Source organism: Neofelis nebulosa, chromosome 7 (genome assembly GCF_028018385.1).
Source record: "Neofelis nebulosa isolate mNeoNeb1 chromosome 7, mNeoNeb1.pri, whole genome shotgun sequence".
Lineage (NCBI taxonomy): Eukaryota > Metazoa > Chordata > Mammalia > Carnivora > Felidae > Neofelis > Neofelis nebulosa.
The window spans coordinates 108462885-108482929 of NC_080788.1; the positions used below are offsets into that span (position 1 = coordinate 108462885).

Below are 20045 nucleotides of genomic sequence, written 5' to 3' on the forward strand. Positions count from 1 at the left end.
AAATTATTCAAAAGAAAATGCTAGTCTGAATTATTGATTATGTACACAGGGCATAAATCTTTGAAATCATGGTAATGCTTTCCAGACAGTACAAGGTGAAATCTATGTGCCTAATTGTGACACAGTTCCTTAAAAAAATACTTCTACATGCATGGAGATGGAGCTTTGTGTACAATTTGACATTTTAATAGCTCTTCCCGGAAATCTAGGATAGTGCACTGGCCTACGGAAGCTAAGACCAAACTCCAGCTGCAGGACCGGAAAACTCGCGGCCGGAACGTTTGTGCTGCAGCGTCTCGCCCCGGCCGGTGCGCATTTGCAACGGGACCGTCCCAGCCAAGTGCCTGTTGGTAGGAACCCGCTTGGAGGAGGTTTGGGGTTGCTCTGGCTGTAGCTAAAGCAGGCGTCGGGGGAGAATCCACAGGAGGGAACCGCCATGGACGATCAGGGTTGCCCCCGGTGTAAGACCACTAAATACCGGAACCCCTCCTTGAAGCTGATGGTGAATGTGTGCGGGCACACTCTGTGAGTCGGGAGACCGTGGGTTCCATGGGGGTGAGACTCGCAGGGTGGGAGGAGAGAGCTGGGAAATGTCTGGCCTGGGCTCAGGGGAGAAAAGGGCGTCGTTCGTTTCAACACTGGGGAGGAAAATGGGAAAAGGTGACGTTGTTTCTGTAAACAGACGGTAGCCCCGAGCCGCGCTGGCCTGCTTTGGACTGCAGGTTCCCAGATGTAGTACCCAGCAGGTTGTCAGGTTTCCCCCTTCATAGCCGGGGTATTTCCAGGCTGTGTTGACAGCTGGGGTCCAGACATGCCGCTGGTTAAAAGCTTGGGGGATTGGAGTGTTTAATTTTACGGAAATGTTTTTATTGAAAAGGGCGAAATTGCTATGAAAACAAAATTACTGTGAATATATACTTCTATTTATTATGTAAGGTAATATGAAAACCGTCTATAAACCATTTTGTCCTGATGGAGTTGGGTTAGATTCTCATCACTAAAAGGGAGTAAGTCTAGATTCTTGGCGGTTTTGGAGATGTAATGGTGGCTGGTATTTATTGAGTGCACATTATGTGCCAGGCAGTGTTCTAAGCGCTTTACCATGAATTGTCTCACTTCATTCCCAAACAGCCCCATGAGGTAAGTATTAGTATCCTTACCATTTCACAGGGAAGGAGACTGAGACTGCTCAAGGTCCTTATTAAGTGGGCCCTACTAGAATTGGAACACAGGATGTCTGACTCAGAACGCCCATTTTGGGGGAGGGGAGGAGAAAGAAGGAGGTTAAGTTTGTTTATTTTGAAGAATAAATGCAGGAATTGGTCAGCATGTTTCTTGCCACATTTTTATAGTCACATGTGATTCAGTAAACGTGGTTCTATAAAGCACTTGGGATTGAAGGTGGTGTATTATGGTGAGCATATATTCCTGTAGTTTCTCTGAGGTTTCTTAGAAACAAAAGGTGATGGGTAATCTACAGTGTGATAGCCTAGGTCTTTGGGTAAGCATAAATTGCATGGTCAGTTGTAGTTATAATGATTATAATAAGGTTTGTTAATGTATTGGTACTTTTTTCTAATTAATTTTTTTGTTTATTTATATTTGAGAGAGAGAGACAGACGCAAGTGGGGGCGGAGCAGAGAGAGAGACAGAGACAGAATCTGAAGCAGGCTTCAGGCTCTGAGCTGTCAGCACAGAGCCCCACATGGGGTTTGAACTCCCAAACTGTAAGATCATGACCTGAGCCGAAGTCAGACACTTAGCTAACTGAACCACCCAGGCGCCCTGAGATGACTTATTTTTAATTAGAAATTGCTTTTGTGGTATCCTTAGTCCTTTTTGCTTTCTCATAAGAGTTAAGAATTGTCTAAGTTATTAAGGTGCCTGGCTGGCTCAGTCAGTAGAGTGTTACACTCTTGATCTTGGGGTTGTGAGCTTGAGCCCCATGTTGGGTGTAGAGATTACTTAAAAAATAAAACCTTTAAAAAATTAAGTTATTGTTTTATTTATTTTGGTTATTTGCTAATTTGTTAGGTATAGACCACATTTTATAGTTCTTTCTTGACTTGAAATATGAACAAAATGGATAAAAGAATATAGTGTATTGGATAAAAGAAGAAACTTACGATTTTGAATTTTTTACACAGTCCCTACAGGAACTGTGGCTTTGGGCAAATTACTAACACCCTGCACTCATTTTTCTATTTTGTGAGAGACAGAGAGCACGTGTGTGCTTGCACACACACTCATGCTAATGGGGGAGGGGCAACAGGAGAGAGAGAGAGAGAGAGAGAATCTTAAGAAGGCTCCATGCCCAGCTCAGAGCTGGAGTGGAGCCCGGCTGCAGGTTTTGATTCCAAGACTGGGAGATCATGACCTCAGTTGAAATCAAGAGTCTGTTGCTTAACCACCTGAGCCACCCAGGCACCCCTCATTTTTCTTACCTGAACAATAGAGATAGTAGCACTACCTATATTACAGTGTTTGAGGATTAAATATATAAAATATTTGGAATTGTTTTGTAGAGTTTCTGTCTCTCTTGTCAAATATAGTATTTGTTTAATATATATTGGTTATATTATCATTATTGTGAATAGTATGTGTGCTAAGCAGAGATGAAATTAAAACAGGAGTCATTTGGGCTACTATGTAGGACTTGTACAATAATGATTATCTTTAAATGAATTTAAGAGACTATAAAATGTCAAAATAATAGCTTTAATTCTAATGATCTGTAATTTTCTTTTTTAAGATTTTATTTAACGTTTATTCGCTTTTTGAGAGAGAGAGAGAGAGAGAGAGAGAGAGAGAGACAGAATACGAGTGGGGGAGGAGCAAAGAGAGAGGGAGACACAGAATCTGAAACAGGCTCCAGGCTCTGAGCTGTTTGCATAGAGCTCAACATGGGGGTTGAACTCCCGGACCAAGAGATCATGACCTGAGCTGAAGTCTGATGCTTAACCAACTGAACCACCCAGGCACCCCTTTAAGATTTTATTATTTATTTATTTATTTATTTATTTATTTATTTATTTTTGGGACAGAGAGAGACAGAGCATGAACGGGGGAGGGGCAGAGAGAGAGGGAGACACAGAATCGGAAACAGGCTCCAGGCTCCGAGCCATGGGCCCAGAACCTGACGCGGGGCTCGAACTCACGGACCGCGAGATCGTGACCTGGCTGAAGTCGGACGCTTAACCGACTGCGCCACCCAGGCGCCCCAAGATTTTATTTTTAAGTAGTATCTGCGCCCAATGTGGGCTTGAACTCATGACCCCCAGGTCAAGAGTTGCATGCTCTACCAACTGAGCCAGCCAGGTGCCTCTGTAATTTTTTTTTTTTAATGTTTATTTATTTTGAGAGACAGAGGATGTGCCCTTGTGCGAGCAGGGGAGGGACAAAGAGAGAGGGAGAGAGAGAGAATCCCAAGCAGGTTCTGCTGCTGTCAACTCGGAGCCCGATACAGGGCTCAGTCTCATGAACTGTAAGATCATGACCTGAACTAAAACCAAGAGTCAGACACTTAACTGACTGGGCCACTCAGGCACACCTTGGTAGTTTTCTTGATATGAACTTGTTATCATGTTCTTTCTTGGAAAATGGGATTTATATATATATATATATATATATATATATATATATATATAATGTTTATAAATTATATATATAAATCCCACCTTTTAAAATATTCGTATATTGGATATCTTTTATAAATCAGTGTGTATATGTCTTCCTCTTTATTTTTAACAGTTGGATGGTAGTTCAGTGTTCAGTTATACTATAATTGGTTTAACCAAAAAACACTTTTTTAAGTTTATGTGTTTTTAGTAATCTCTACACCCACTATGGGCTCAAACTCACAACCCTGAGATCAAGAGTCGCATTCCCCCTCTGACCGAGTCAGCGAGGTGCCCCATTTAACCAAAATCTTTTTTTAAGTTTTTTTAAATGCTTTTTCATTTTTGAGAGACAGAGACAGAGTGAGAGTGGGGGGAGGGCAGAGAGGGAGGGAGACACAGAATTTGAAATAGGCTCCAGGCTCTTAGCTGTCAGCACAGAGCCCGATGGGGGGCTTGAACTCATGAACCGTGAGGTCATGACCTGAGCCGAAGTCAGACACCCAACCGACTGAGCCACCCAGTTGCCCCCCAGAATCTTTTTGATGAATATTTTATGTTTCTGTTTTTTCACTGGAGTGAACTTGGTAGCTAGCTAGCTAGCACTTTGAGCACTTAGGCATATTCATAAGATATAACAGTCAAGCCATAGGGTAAATACCTAGTAGTGTAATTGTATGTGACTTTTAAGTTTTGTTAAATATTGCCCAGTTGTTCTCAAAAAAAGGTTGTATCAATTATACTCCCAACAACAATATGGTAACTCTTTTTGCCACAAATCTTTGCTGATATTGGGCATTATTATTTTTTTGATCTTGTTTTGATAAGTAATACAACATTATGGATTTTGATGTGAAATACTTTTTTTAAATTAAAACATGTTTTTAAAAAAATTTATTTATTTTTGAGAGACAGAGTAAGAGTGGGGCAGGGACAGAGAGAGAAGGAGACACAGAATCTGAAACAGGCTCGAGACTCAGCACAGAGCTCTATGTGGGGCTCAAACCTTGAGATCGTGACCTGCCCTCACAGTTTCCGAGGGGCAGGAATCTGAGAGTGACTTTAGCTGAGTGATTCTGTCCCATAGTCTCTTCAGAGGTTTGCTCAGGCTGTTGCCTGAGACTGAATATCTTTTTCCAAGGTTACTCATGTGGCTCTTGGCAGGAGGGTTCATTTTCTCCCCGTGGACCCTCCATAGGGTACTCATGATGTGGGTTTTCCCAGAGTTTGTGATGAGAGAGGGAGAGAACCAGAAGCCCAGAACTTTCTATGATCTAATCACAGACATGACATTACTATCATTGTGCTGTTTTATTTGTTAATACTGAGCAGCCCTGTTAACAATGTGGAAGAGTATGCACAAGAGTGTGAATACTATCAGGTAGGGATTACTGGGCCACCTTGATGCTGGCTACCACATGATTTTATATTTGTTCATGTCCTCAAGTTGGCAAAGGCATTTGAGGAGGCAAGAGAGTGAGTAGCAGTAGTGATACGCAAAAGATAAGGAGTATAGGATTATGATAAGATTAATTAGGACTGCTGTTTATGGGAAAAAATACAGAAGCAGAAAGAAGTGAAAACATAATGAAAAATTCTTCCTCTCTTAATTGCTAGTAACTGAGGAAGCATATTCCCTTTTGTATCAATTCAATCCAGCAAACACTCAAATGGATTGATTACATGCACATTAAAGATGATTGGATTCCATGTTTGTTGTTTTCCAGTTCAAGGATGAGCTTTGTTTTAATTAAAGAAAAGGAGAATTGTTTTCTTTTTTCAGGACCACCTGTTTCTTTAAGAAACAGGTCTTTCGTAGAATTCTTTCACAGAATTCTGGAGGCATATTGAATTCGATGGATTCAGTTATATTAACTAAGTTTTTAATAATTTAATTTTTTTAAGTTTATTTTTTAAATTTTATTTTTTTTAAATGCTTATTTTTGAGAGAGAGGAGAGAGAGAGAGAGAGAGAGAGAGAGAGAGAGAGAGAGAGAATGAGTGGGGGAGGGGCAGAGAGAGAGGGGAATCCAGAGGATCCAAAGCGGGCTCTATGCTGACAGCAGCGAGCCTGATGTGGGGTTTGAACTCACAAACCCCGAGATTATGACTGGGCTGAAGTCGGACACTCAACTGACTGAGCCACCCAGGTGCCCCTTATTTATTTATTTTGGGTGGGGGGCAGAGAGAGGGAGTGACAGAATTCCAAGCAGGCTCCATACTGTCAGTGTAGAGCTGATGTGAGGCTCGAACCCACAAACCATGAGATCTTGACCTGAGCCAAAATCAAGAGTCAGACACTTAACTGACTGAGTCACACAGGCACCTGTTAATGATTTAATTTTAATCCCAACCTTTCTTGGCAAACTTGTTTGTGGAAGCTTTACATGTATTTGATTTTACTAAATCTGCTTTTTTCATTTTAAACATGCATAAGACACAAAGTAGTAGAATAAAGGAACATGTCCTGATATATGAAAGTCAGTATTTTGTCACATTTACTTAAGATCTTTCTCTCTGTGTCTCTTTGCTTTTTTTTCTATTTCTATTCTCACTGATGATACTGGGTAGTTTGTCCTGAAGAGTTACTACTGTGAATTTTGCTGATTGCGTCGCTGTGGTATTGTTTAATGTGTTCCTCTATATTTTCTGTAAATTATTAGTTACATTTAGAAGCTTTATCAGATTAGGGTTGAATTTATTTATTGTTGGAAAGAATGATTAATAAGTGGTGTTAATGTATTTGTTTTAACTGATATTCTGGGCTTATCCAGTACTTTTATGCAAATTATGAAACAGTGCCTCCTTAGGGCAGGCAAATTAGGAAAAGGCACTCATTCTAGGTAAAAGAATTTGAAAAAAGAGACTTTCTAAGTATTGTTAATTTCTAATTTTATTCTGTTGTGGTAAGAGAACATACTCTATTAATAATTTTAATCTTTTGAAATTTTCTGAGAACTTATTTATGGTCCAGTAAATGGTCTATTTTGGTGAGCAATCAATGTACATTTGTAAAGAATGTTCGGGGTGCCTGGGTGGCTCAGGCGGATGGGTGTGGATGGGTGTCAGACTTCAGCTCAGGTCATAATCTTGAATTTCATGGGTTCGGCCCATGTCGGGCTCGCTGCTGTCAGCTCAGAGCCTGGAGCCTACTTAGGATTCTGTGTCTCCCTCTCTCTCTCTGCCCCTCCCCTGCTTGTGCGCAGGAGCTCTCTCTCCCTCCACCCCTCTCTCTCAAAAAAAAAAAAAAAAAAAAAAAAAGAATGTTCTGTGGCTGTCAGGGGTAGTGTGTTATAAATGTCAATTAGATCAGCTTGGTTGGTAGTGTTACTCAGATCTTCTATATTACAAATTTATTTTATCTACTCATTTTATCAATTACTCCAACTACATGGTGGATTTGTCGGTTTGACCTTTTAGTTTTGTTATGCTTCATGTATTTTGTAGCTCTCTTATTAGGTACATAGGTACCTATGTCTTCTTGATGAATTTCTCCTTTTGTCATTATGAATTGTCTCACCTATGTCTTCTTGATGAATATCTCCTTTTGTCATTATGAATTGTCTCACCTATGTCTTCTTGATGAATATCTCCTTTTGTCATTATGAATTGTCTCTTGTAGTACTCTTTGTCCTGAAGTTTTTGTCTGAATTAATATAGTCATGTCAGCTTTCTTATGCTGTTTGATGGTATATCTTTTTCTATCCCTTTGCCTTCAACCAATGTATGTCTTATATTAGTAGATACTTATGTCTTCCTTTTTTACCTGGCCCAACAATTTCTTTTAAAATTTTTTAAAAAATTTTATTTTAAGTAGGCTCCATACCCAATTTGGGGCTTGAACTCGTGACCCTGAGATCAAGAGTCACATGCTCTACTGACTGAGCCAGCCAGGCCCCCTCCTGGCCCACCAATTTCTGCCTTTTGTTGGTGTATTTGTCCCTTTATATTTAATGTAATTATTGAGCTCATTGGGCTTAAGTCTACTTGTTTTCCATTTGTCTCTTTCGTTTTTTGTTCAAGTTCCTTTCTTGCCTTATTTGGACTAATTGGATATTTTATTTTATTTTATTTTAGAGAGAGAATGTGCAAACAGGGGAGAGTGGCAGAGAGATATGAGAGAGAGAGAGAGAGAAAGAGAGAGAGAGAATCTCAAACTGGCTCCATGCTCAGTGCAGAGACTGATGTAGGGCTCAATCCCAGAACCCTGGGATCATGACCTGAACTGGAATCAACAGTCAGATGCTCAACCAGCTGAGCCACCCAGATGCCCCACTAATTGGATATTTTAAAGTATTGGCCTATTAGCAATAGCTCTTTATTGTTATTTTAATATTTTTAATAGTTTTTGAATGGTTTCTTTAGGTATAACAATGTATATCTTTATCAAAATCTGTTTAGGGTCAACATCTGATATTCCCATTTTTCACTTCCCATTTCATACCTCACAAATGTGAACAATGTAATTCCATTTACTCACCCATCTTATCTTTTATGCTGTTGATGTATCTTTTACTCTTATATGTGATTCAGTATTGTTATTTTTACTTTAAACAGTTAGTTGTCTTTAAGGAAAAGTGGAAAATTGAAAGAGTCTTTAAAAACACCTTTATTTAGATGTAATTCACATATCATAAAATTCACCCATTTTAAGTGTAGAGTTCAGTGGCTTCAAGTTTATTCTCAGAGATGTGCTCGCTTGCATTACCATAATCAACTTTAGAACATTTTTGTCACTTCACAAAGAAACCTGTCATCACTTAACCATCACTGTCCAAACATTCCCTTTCCCATATTGCCCCTCTAGCCCTAGGCAACCACTAATCTTACTTTCTATCTCTATAGATTTCCTGTTCTGGGCATTTTGCATAAATGAGATCATTCAATATATGGTCCTCTGTGATTGGCTTTTACTCAGAATAATATATTTTTTTTTTTTAATTTTTTTTAACGTTTATTTATTTTTGAGACAGAGAGAGACAGAGCATGAACAGGGGAGGGTCAGAGAGAGGGAGACACAGAATCTGAAACAGGCTCCAGGCTCTAAACTGTCAGCACAGAGCCTGACGTGGGGCTCGAACTCACGGACCACGAGATCGTGACCTGAGCCAAAGTCAGCCGCTTAACCGACTGAGCCACCCAGGCGCCCCCAGAATAATATTTTTATGGTTCATCCATGTTGTAGCATGTATCAGGACTTCATTTCTTTTTGTTACTGAATAGTATTCCATTGTATGGCTATATCACATTTTATTTATCCATTCATTTGTTGATGGACATTTGGGTTGTTTTCACTTTTCAGCTATTATGAATAATGCTGCTATGAATATTCATGTACAAGTTTTTGTATGGACAAATGATTTTGTTCCTCTCAGCTGTGTACTTAAGAGTATAATTTTTGGATCATGTGATAACCCTGTGTTTAACCATTTGAGGAACTGTAAGACTTTTCCAAAGTGGTGCACATTTTACATTCCCACTAGCAGTATATGAAGGTTTAGTTTCTCTACCTCTTTTGGCAGCACCTGTTATTTATCTTTTTTGAATTAGAGTCGTCCTAGTGGGTATTAAGTGGTGAAATCGTCCTTTATGTTCACCTGCTTATATACTATATTTGGTGTCCTTCTTCGCTTTTTTTTTCTTTTTAATTTTTTAAAATTTTATTACAGACGGGGGGAGGGGCAGAGAGAGAGGGAGACAGAATCTGAAGCCAGCTCTAGGCTCCTAGCTTCAGCACAGAGCCCAACATGGGGCTTGAACTCATAAACTTCAAGAACATGACCTGAGTCGAAGTTGGATGCTTAACTGACTGAGCCACCCAGGTGCCCCTTTTCTTTCCTTTGGATTATATTTTACAATTGTGATTTTATTTTGCCTAGAGAATTTTCTTTAGTATTTCTTGTAGTGTAGGTCTCTTGGTGAATGATTCTCCCAGATTTTGTTTATCTGAAAGTGTTTTTATTTTGCTTAACTGTGTGAAGGATATTTTTGCTGAATATGAAATTATAGGTTGGCATTTCACCACTTGAAAGATATCAGTGTTTTCTGATCTCCATTGTTTGTGATGAGAAGTTAGCTGTTACTCATATCTTTGGTTCCCTTTACACAAAAATCTTTTGGGGCTGCTTTTAAGATTAAAAGAAATTTCTTTTTTAAAATGTTTATTTTTGAAAGAAAGAGCGCGAGCAAGCACGTGAACGCATGAGTGGGGGCGGGGCAGAGAGAGAGGGAGACATAGAATCCTTAGCAGGCTCCAGGCTGTGAGCTGTCAGCACACAGCCTGACACAGGGCTTGAACTCATGAACCCTGAGATCATGACCTGAGCCGAAGTTGGATGCTTAACCGACTGAGCCACCCAGGTGCCTCTGCTTTTAAGATTTTTCTCTTTAATTTTGGTTTCTGGCAGTTTGAGTATGTTCTAGATATGCGTTTTCTTTGTATTCCTCCTAGTTGAGGTTTGCTGAGCTTAGATCTGTAAGTCATTGTTTTTCTTCCTATTGGAAATTTCAGTGATTCTTTCTGCACTTTTTACACTTTCTTCTTATTTTGGAACTCCAGTTACATGTGTGTTAGACTCTTTGATATAATGTAAATCCCTGTGGTACGACTTATTTTTCTTCAGTCTTTTTTCTCTCTGTTCTTTAGATCAGTTACTTCTATTGATTTATCTTCAATCCCATATGCTATTTCCACTCTTTTGGTAAGCTCATTCAGTATATTTTCGTTATTGCACTTTTTATTCTACAGTTTTTATCTTGTTCTTTTTTATAGTTTTCATTTCTTTTAGAATTCCTATCTGTGCATGCATTAAGACTATCTTCATTTAGTTCTTTGAATGTATTTTCATTTAATTCTGGACATACTTTGTGTTAATTCTTTTAAAATATTTATAATATATGAGGTTTGCCTGGGTGGCTCGGTTGCTTAAGTGTCCAACTCTTGATTTCAGCTGAGGTCATAATCTTGCGGTTCGGGAGTTTGAGCCCCACATTGGACTCTGCACCAACACTCCAGAGCCTGTTTGGGATTCTCTCTCTCCCTCCCTTTGTGTGGCTCCCCCTGCCCACGCATGCGCTCTTTCTTTCTCTAGTTAAATAAATAAACTTAAAAAAATTTTATAATAGATGATTTTAAGGTTTTTGTTTGCTAGATTCAACATCTTGGCTATTGTAGGATTGATTTCTATCAACTGTTCTTTTTGACTTTTTTCTTTTCATTCTTTTCTCTATTTTGGCACATTTAGTACTTTTTTCAGTTGTAAACTAGATCATGTAGATGTTACATTTTAGAGATCCTGGAGTTTATCTTTCTCTGTGTGTGTGTATGTGAATTCTGCGGGCAATTCATTTGCTGGCTGATTACCTTGAACTTTGTAAGTTTGTTTTTAATATTTGCTAGAATGGAGCTGCAGCGAGCATGGTGTGTTTCCTTACTTTAGTGCGACTTAACTTCCAAAATTCTAATTCTTTGCAAAATTTGTTCGGTCTTGATTTTAAGCTTTGTTAGGGGAGTCTAAGAATAAGTCCTATTCTAGGATGTGATACTCTTAGTTGTGGCCTTTTTGGTATCTTAGCTGGATGTCTAATGTGTTAATAAGTTGTCATGTGGTGTCTCTACTCTGGCTGGGTGGGAACTTCAAAGTGTGTCCACCACTCTTAACTGCCCTCTATCCCTCTTTCATCTACCGTCTTTTAAGCCTTGATTGGTTTTGCCCTGCACATGTGCAGCCTGCTTTTTTGGTCAAGGATTCATGGAGGTTTCCTACAGACTTCTGAACCTTCTGCTTTGCATTTTTCAGCTATATCAAGTGCACTGAATTCTGATCTCTGACTCCTCAGTCTAGCACAACTACTGTGCCCTTCTCAAACTTGTTGAGAATGGCCAAGGAAATTGTGTCAGGTAGAAAACTGAGGCAATTGTAGGCTCACCTTGTGAGTTACCCGTTTCTGGAGATTATAGTCTTTGTGTAGTCTATTGTCTAATGCCTGCAAACAGGTGTTGCAAACATTTGTTTGTTTTATGGTTTCTCATGGTGGGAATGCTAGTCTGGCATCAGTTACTACATTATGTTTTTAAGAAAAAGCTGGCCTTACTATATTGTTGAGTCATTTACTTCCTGTAGTCTCAGTTCTGTGTGTACGTGTCTATTTTCTTACCTCAAAACTGATAATTGCTTGTTCCTCTTTAGCATTTCTTTTGCAGTTTCTCATTTTTTTGTTACTTCAGTTTCTTCCCTAATACTTTCTAGACATTCCCCCCTTTTTTAATGGAATGTTTTCAAGTTGATTAGAATATAATGTTGCAGAACAGCTCTAGAGAATTAATGTCTCATATGTTCTGAATGGTAATTACAATGAATATCTCAAGATCATTCTCCTAATGGAGATGGTTTTTGCTTTCACTACATATATGAGTTGGTGTTCTGTGTATTTTCATAATCCAGATCTATTGAGTAACAGAAAGAATATTGAATCACAAGTTAGAAAATCTAGGTTCTAGTCTTGAATTGTTCATTTGTTTGGGATAGTAATTTTTAATCCCTCTTTAATTTCTTAAAATTTGGGTAATTTAGTTAATAGTTTTGGTCTTTTCTTTGAGTTTACACCTTTTTTGGGCGGGAAGGGACAGAGAGGGAGGGAGAGAATCCCAAGCAGGCTACACACCCAGTGCATAGATCTCATGACGATGAGATCATGACTTGAGCTGAAACCAAGATTCAGACACTCAACTGACTGAGCTACCCAAGCCCCCGGTTTGCAATCTTTCTTATACACTCAAAATTTCCAGGTTATTGATTCCCAGACTTACCTCATCCTAAAAATCATCTTGGGTGTCGAGTTCAATTACAAATTTCTGGGCTCCGACATAGATCTCTGAGGGAGAGACTTTGTGTTTTATACTACCTATCAAGAGAGTCTTGTACTTAAGCAGTGTTGAAAAACTGTGTGAGTATACAACAGTGAGTATAGCAGACACGGTTACTACCCGCATTAGTTTTATGGTGTTTGAGCTCTTCTGAGTCATTAAAAGGAAATTAGTTGTTTTTTCTTTACAAGAAACCAAAGGGAAGTTTAGAGTTATAAAAATATTCTTTGCAATTAAGGTGTGAAAGTTGGTATTCCATTTGTTAAACTATTTGTTGAAAAAGTGCTATTAAACAAACCTGAACTCCTGAAACCTAATTGTCAACATATTCCTGATGTAGGAAAAGGTTTTTGGGGAAGCAAATAATTTTGGTGGGTGTTTCCTAAACTTACAAATTTTTGCCAGATTAGCATGAAGGGAACAAAAAAGTTTACGTGGTTCAAAATGCATAAATGTTTTTGTGAAGCAGCCACTAAAGAGGAAAGATCTAAGTATTAGTCCCATTAGGAAAGTGGAATGTGATGTCTGATTTGGCTGTCATGTTGAACATGGCAGCTTGTGTAAAAGTACGTGCCTCAAAATGCTGTTTGTTTTGTCAAAAGAATTGATAGGAGTTGGCAAACTCAGTTAATTTGAAATCAGAAGGAGCCTAGCAGTCATCTTTTTAGTTTTGTTCTACACTTGTCCCTTTTTTCTTTTTTTAACAGATGGGAAAACTGAAGCCTATGTGAGGTTAAATGGTTGCATTTCCCACCTGGCCAGCTCTACTTTTTTGTGTCTGTGTAAATCCCAGTTAGGAATTATTCAATTAAGTTTTGATCACATTTGCCAAATAAATTTCTTATTAATGTAATGCAACCAGATTGCAACTCAAACCCTTTTAAAATATGAAAATACTACAATACTATCAAAATCTGTTTGATACACTTAGAACAATTTTCTTTTTATATTTTTAGTTGCCAGGATGCTAGCATTAAAAAAAAAACAACAAAAAAATTTAAATATTCAATAATGATTTTTTTACCAATTCTGTATTTGTCATATCACTTTATTTGATAATGTATAAACAGTGTCATAGTATTTGGCTTTTGAGGTATACACATGCAAATTAGGAAGACTAAATGTATTATTTATACAATGAAGTGATTTGGAGGGTAACTAGTTTTATAGTATTTTACTTTGCAAACTTCATTTTTTAATTTGTATCAAAAATATACACCTGTATAAACAAATAAGTATATTCCCTACAAAAAGACAAGAAAATGTAATATTTAATGGACCTCATTAGAAATGTTTTGAAGAATTAGGTTTTCTTTCATTCACTGTTAGAATATGTAAAAAACCAGAATTTTGAGATGAAGAAAAGTGGTTGTGTACCTCATTCAATTTTCTTTAGAACACAAATATGATAGTGGCTATATCATTGAAAATTAATGAAGCCTCCATCAATATGGTGCAGTGCCTCTGCATCACTGATTTATATATATTTAATGAGTCTGCTATTCTAATTTCAGGTAACCGAAGCAAACTGCATCTAGCACTAACTCTGATTTACTTACAAACAAATCATTCCATTAAAATATAAATGTCTTGAAATCTACCAATGTTAAGTATAATTTCTTCATAAATAATTCCACAGTGTTTACTTTCAGGGTATAACTAAGTTGCCTCTAAAGAGAGCATCATTTTTTATGACTGTTTCGGATAATGTTACCAAAACATGTTTTATTTGATCTTATTTCTTGTTACTGATCTGTGGAGTTGGAATAGAAAATATGGGAGAAAAAACTTAAAAAGTAGTAGAATTGTGGTGTGACATGGCAAATGTTATATTTTTGAGATCTATCGGAGGATACATGAGGAACATTTTAAGGGTATATTTTTATATTTGACATTAGGAATATAACTTTTAATATTTGCTTTTATTTTCAGTCTTATTTTAAAATGTGTATTTTGTTTATTGAAAAGATAATATTAAAAAACATTTCTAAAAAAATTAAAAACATTTCTGACAACAGAAAAATTGTATATAATATTTTTACAGAGCATTTATTTTAATTTTTACTTTTTGATTCTTGGGAGTGATTCTAGTTAGAAGTCAGTTTTATAGTCTGTGGCCATACCACCCTGAATGTGCTCGATCTCATCTGATCTCAGAAGCTGAGCAGGGTCGAGCTTGGTTAGTACTTGGATAGGAGAAATCAATTTTATATAATGTGTGATTTTTATGGGACTGGAATTTGCTGAGCTACATATTACTTTATTAAAAAAAATGCTCCTGTTGCCAATTGAATATATAATATCATACAGTTTAATAAAATATTGTGTTAGCAGTAAAGATTCTTTATCCATATTTGTTCAATGCCCAGTCAGATCATAGTAAAGGGAATGAGTTTTTTTTAGAAAGCTGAGGTTGGTAAACAAAATTTTGAAGACAAAATTCTTACTTTTTAGGTAGTTTATATTTCTAAGATCTAAAATTAATATGTTGCAGTAATTGCCTCTGCCTTATTTGTATTGAATGTCTTATTTCTCATAATTGTATTCGGTATATCATTAATATTTAATTCCTTATGGAGGTTGATTGCAGCAAGCAATCTATGTAATGTGTTGCAACTAAATGCAAGAACATACAATTTAAAGTAGGAATGGTGTCAATAATAATAAATTGCTATAGCTAGTATATGTTTAGTGTTTATAATTCCCCCTTGGGAAATACACTATTTGTGTCTCCTGTTTGCTTTATGTATTTGGGTTTATATTATTTGGAATTAGAATAGAAACTAACATGTTATATGCTGAAGTTAGAATGTAACAAACTAGGAATTACTGAAATCATATAGACCAAGTGGATTGATTAGTAAAATACCTCACAGAGGACAATTACATATACTTAAGTAAACACTACCATGGTGTTTTTGTTTTTGTTTTTTTTCTGTCAAAAGCAAGAGCCAGAAATAAGCTTGTGCTTTTTGACTATATTCTGTTTATTAACACTGTTCCCAATTGCTGTGTTCTTTTATGGGTTTTTGGTTTCTACATTTTGCTTACCTAGAGATTTTTGGTGCAGTGGTTAAAAGCATCAACTTTGGGATCAAAGAAATTTGAGTTAAATCCTTGGGCTACCACTTAATAGTGACCTGCAGCAAAGGCTTTTTTGACTCCTAGATTCCTAAATCTTTAAAACGGTGATAAAAATAATACTGCCTGTTTTACAGGCTTGTTGTGAAGGTTAAAGAAATGGCAACTTGTTCAAAGTTTGCTTGGCATATTTGCCTGGCATATAGCAGCTAATATTTATTAAGTACTGTTATTATGAGTGGTAATGTCAGTCTTAATGGTTGTGTAATGTTTCTGAAAAATTATAAAATAGTTGGAAATAGAGAATCCTAAGTGTGCTGAGGGTACTGTTCAAGTATAATTACAGCTAGCAGTTTATGTGCATATGTATTTACTTTTTTGAAGATTAAACACAAACACAGATTGTGCTGTATGAATTTCTCTGCCACTTAGTTCATTCATTTATCAATATATTTTGGATAATTTACGTTTGAGCATATAAATATAAGTCATTGTTTTTTTCATGGTTGCAGAGTATTCCATCTTTTGAGAATGCATTAATCTATTTAGCCTGTCATATATTAATGGAAGTTTTGGTTGTTTTTGGATATTTAATATAGTTTTTCAGTGCACATCCTATCTTTGTGTAAATGCAAGTATATCTATAGGATAAATTAAAATTTTTTTAATGTTTATTTACTTTTGAGAGAGAGAGAGCACAAGCGGAGGAGGGACAGAAAGAGAGAGAGGGAGACACAGAATCCGAAGCAGGCTCTAAGCTGTCAGCACAGATCCCAATGCAGGGTCCAAACCCACAAACCACGAGATCATGACTTGAGCTGAAGTCAGACACTTAACTGACTGAGCCACCCAGGCGCCCTGTAGGATAAATTTCTAACAGCAAAATGTGTATTTAAAAATAAAAAAAACTTTTTTCTAACATTTATTTATTTTTTGAGAGACAGAGAGAAACAGAGCACGAGGGACCTGAACTCATGAACTGCAGAGGGAGGGAGTCACAGAATCTGAAGCAGGCTCCAAGCTCTGAGCTGTCAGCACAGAGCCTGACATGGGGCTCCAACCTACAAACTATGAGATCATGACCTGAGCTAAAGTCAGACGCTTAACTGATTGAGCCACCCAGATGCTCCATAATGTGTATTTATAGTTTTAATAGACATTACCAATTTTTTCTTTTTTCAACTTTATTGAGATAGAATTGACATTCATTAAACTGCACATAATTTAATCAGCTTTGACATGTTAATAGACCCATAAAGTGATCACTACAATTAAGATAACAAATAGTTCTGTCATACCCAAATTTCCTTATGTCTTTTTGTAATCTATTCTTCCCTCTACTCCCATACCCAAGCAACAACAGTTTTGCTTTTCCTTATAGAGTAGTTTGCATTTGCTATTATTTTACATAAAATCATATAGGCTGCTTTTTGTTTTTGTTTTTTTTTTTGGTTTGTCTTGGCTTCTTTGACTCCATTATTCTGAGATTCGTCTATTTTGTTGTGTCTGTCAGTGGTTCATTCCTCTTTATTACCGAATGGTGTTCTGTTGTATAGATATACTAGTTTGTACTAGTTAATTGACAGTTGGCTTGTTTGTGATTGTTGGTATTACAAAAGAGCTGCTATGGAGAATTTTCATGTAAAAGTCTTTGCATGGACATTTTTTTTAAATTAAAAAAATTAAATTTTTTTAATGTTTATTTTTGAGAGAGAGAAAGAGAGAGTGAGCACGAGTAGGGGAGGGGCAGAGAGAGGGAGATACAGAATCTGAAGCAGGCTCCAGTGTCTGAGCTGTCTGTACAGAGCCAGATGCGGGCTTGAACTCATGGACTGCGAAATCATGACCTGAGCTGAAGTTGGACACTTGACTGAGCCACCCAGATACTTCTGAACATGTCTTTTTGTTTCTCTTGGGAAAATACCTAGGAGTGGCATGTCTGGGTTATGTGGTAGTTGTAGTTTAACTTTTAAAGTTTTATAGTTTTAGATTTACATTTAGATCTGTGATCCATTTGAAGTTAACTTTTTTGTGTGGTGTGAGGTAAGAGGGTTCTCTTTTTGAGTGTTATTATTATTATTATTATTATTATTATTATTATTTTTCCTGCAAGGATATCTAGGGGATCTAGCACTATTTCTTGAAATGCCTTTCCTTTTTCATTGGATTGCCTTGGCATTTTTGTCAAAAATCAATTGACTAAGTAACTATGGGTCTGTTTCTGAACCCTCTGTTCTGTTCCATTGACTTATAACTATCTTTGCCAGTACAGCCAAACTGTTTTAATTACTGTAGCTTTATGGTAAGTCTTGGGAAGTGTAAGTCCTTCAACTTTTTTTTTTTAATTAGTTTTGAAGTTTATTTATTTATTTCAGAAGAGAGCATGAACAGGGGAGGTAAAGAGAGAGAGAGGGAGAGAGAGGATTCCAAGCAGGCTAAGCACTGTCACACAGAGCCTGATGCAGGGCCTGAACTCATGAACTGTGAGATCATGACCTGAGCTGAAATCAAGAGTCAGATGCTTAACCGACTGAGCTACCCAGGCACCCTCAACTTTGTTTTTACTTTAAAAATTGCTTTGGTTATTTTAGGTCCTTTACAATTCTATATAGATTTTAGAATCAATTTGTCAACTTTTGTATAAATGCCTGTTGGATTTGGGTTGCTTTAAATTTGGGGAGAATTGCCATCTTGACAATATTGAGTATTATAATCAATAAATATGATATATTTTTCATTTATTTAAGTCTTTAATTTCATTCAGTACTATTTCAGTCTTCTGACACCTCGAATGAAGCTGGAGGATCCACTTCTAAGCTTAATTTTGTGGCTTAGTTCTTTACTATTTGTTGGTTAGAGGTCTCAGTTCTTTCCTGTAAGGGCCTATCCTAAGGATTTCTTCACTGTCCTTACAATGTGGTAGCTTTCTTTCCCTAGAGTGAATGATTCAAGAGAGAGAGGCAGAAGCCACAATGTCATAAACTAGCTTTGGAAGTCTGGCACTGCCATTTCTGCTGCATTCTATTTGAGTCCTAAGCACAGTCCATATTTAGGGTGGAGGGGAATTAGGCTTCACTTTGTGATAAGAGAAGTATCAAAGAATTTGTGGACATATGTACAACCACATTAACCATATATCTGTATGTTCATCACTGTTGTAGCCTAAATCCAACAGAGCTCCCAATGATTCTTGCCTCCTGATATTCATGCCTTTGTGCAATTTCTCTCCAAATGGTTATCAGAGTTGCTTGTGTTATGAATTGAATATGGCAGAAGTGATGGTTTGTCACTTCCAAGGCTAGGTCATAAAAAGACTCTGCAGCTTTCTCATGGACCATTTGCTCTTGGGAAGGACAGTTTCTGTGTTGTAAGCAGCCATATAGAAAGGCTCATGCAAGGCCTCTGACACCTGCCACATGAGTAAGCCCTCTTAGATTCTCTGGCCCCAGCCATGTCTTCAGATAATTGCAACCCTGGCTAATGTCTTGAGAAATAACCTGCTGCTGGATTCTTGACACTCAGAAACTGTATGAGATAATGTTTATTATTTTAAGCTGCTGAATTTGAAGGTATTTTGTTACACAGTAAGAGATAACTAATAGCAATCACTTCACCTTTATTATAACAAAAGAGACATTACCAAAACTTGTACACTATTTGAGACTCTTTTTATGATAGTGGGAATAGATTTCTAAGGGGCTCCTGTCAAATAAGCCATTGTCATTATGTAGAGAAGTGGTTCTTATTCAGAGACATATAAACTACTTTGGTTTAGAAGTAAAGTAATCTGGGGGAATCCTGTGATACTGTTTATTGTAACTTAAATTGCAAAGGTAAAGCTTTTATTACCATTTAAGCTTTGATAATAAGGCAGAATATTTAGTGAGAACCTTGTAAATTTCCTATCATTGACCAAGGACTTAATAAATTTTATCAAAATCCATGAAATAGCAATTTGAGTAGCTAATTCTTTATAAAAATAGTTTATTTTGTTTATAGATTTAATAAGTGATAAATACAGTGATGTTGAATCTTATATGGAATTTATGTTCTCAAGTTGTGTAAGTTAGAAATTATGTGTAGTGAAAGAATTACCTTTAATAAGACCAGAAATTGTCAGTATGGATAAATGATTTTTCACTAAGTTGAGCATAGCCAGTTTCCTTCAGCATAGGAATGATTCACTGTTTTTGCCAAACATCAGCTGAAATAATTGGCTGTTTTCTGGCATTGTATTGAAAAGACTTATTTTTCAATGCAGTCAAATGCAGTCTTCCTCTTCTTCTTTTTTTTTTTTTTTAATGTTTATTTTTGAGAGAGAGAGACAGAGTGCCAGTGGGGGAGGGGCAGAGAAAGAGGGAGACAGAATCTGAAGCAGCCTCCAGGCTCCAAGCTGATAGGAGCCTGATTTAGATTACTCCAAGCCTGATGTAGGGCCTGAACCCAGAAACCGTGAAATCGTGACCGCTACCAAAGTTGGCT

General features: G+C 37.0%; 1 protein-coding gene across 1 annotated transcript in view; it reads left to right on the top strand.

The window, feature by feature from the left end:
• Positions 1-356: 356 nt before the first annotated feature.
• MNAT1 (MNAT1 component of CDK activating kinase) overlaps positions 357-20045 on the top strand; it is a 224198-nt gene continuing 204509 nt past the window's right edge. The window contains exon 1 of the mRNA XM_058739246.1: positions 357-525. Coding sequence (XP_058595229.1) covers positions 437-525 — 89 coding nt within the window. The 5' untranslated portion in view covers positions 357-436. The remainder of the gene's footprint in view (positions 526-20045) is intronic.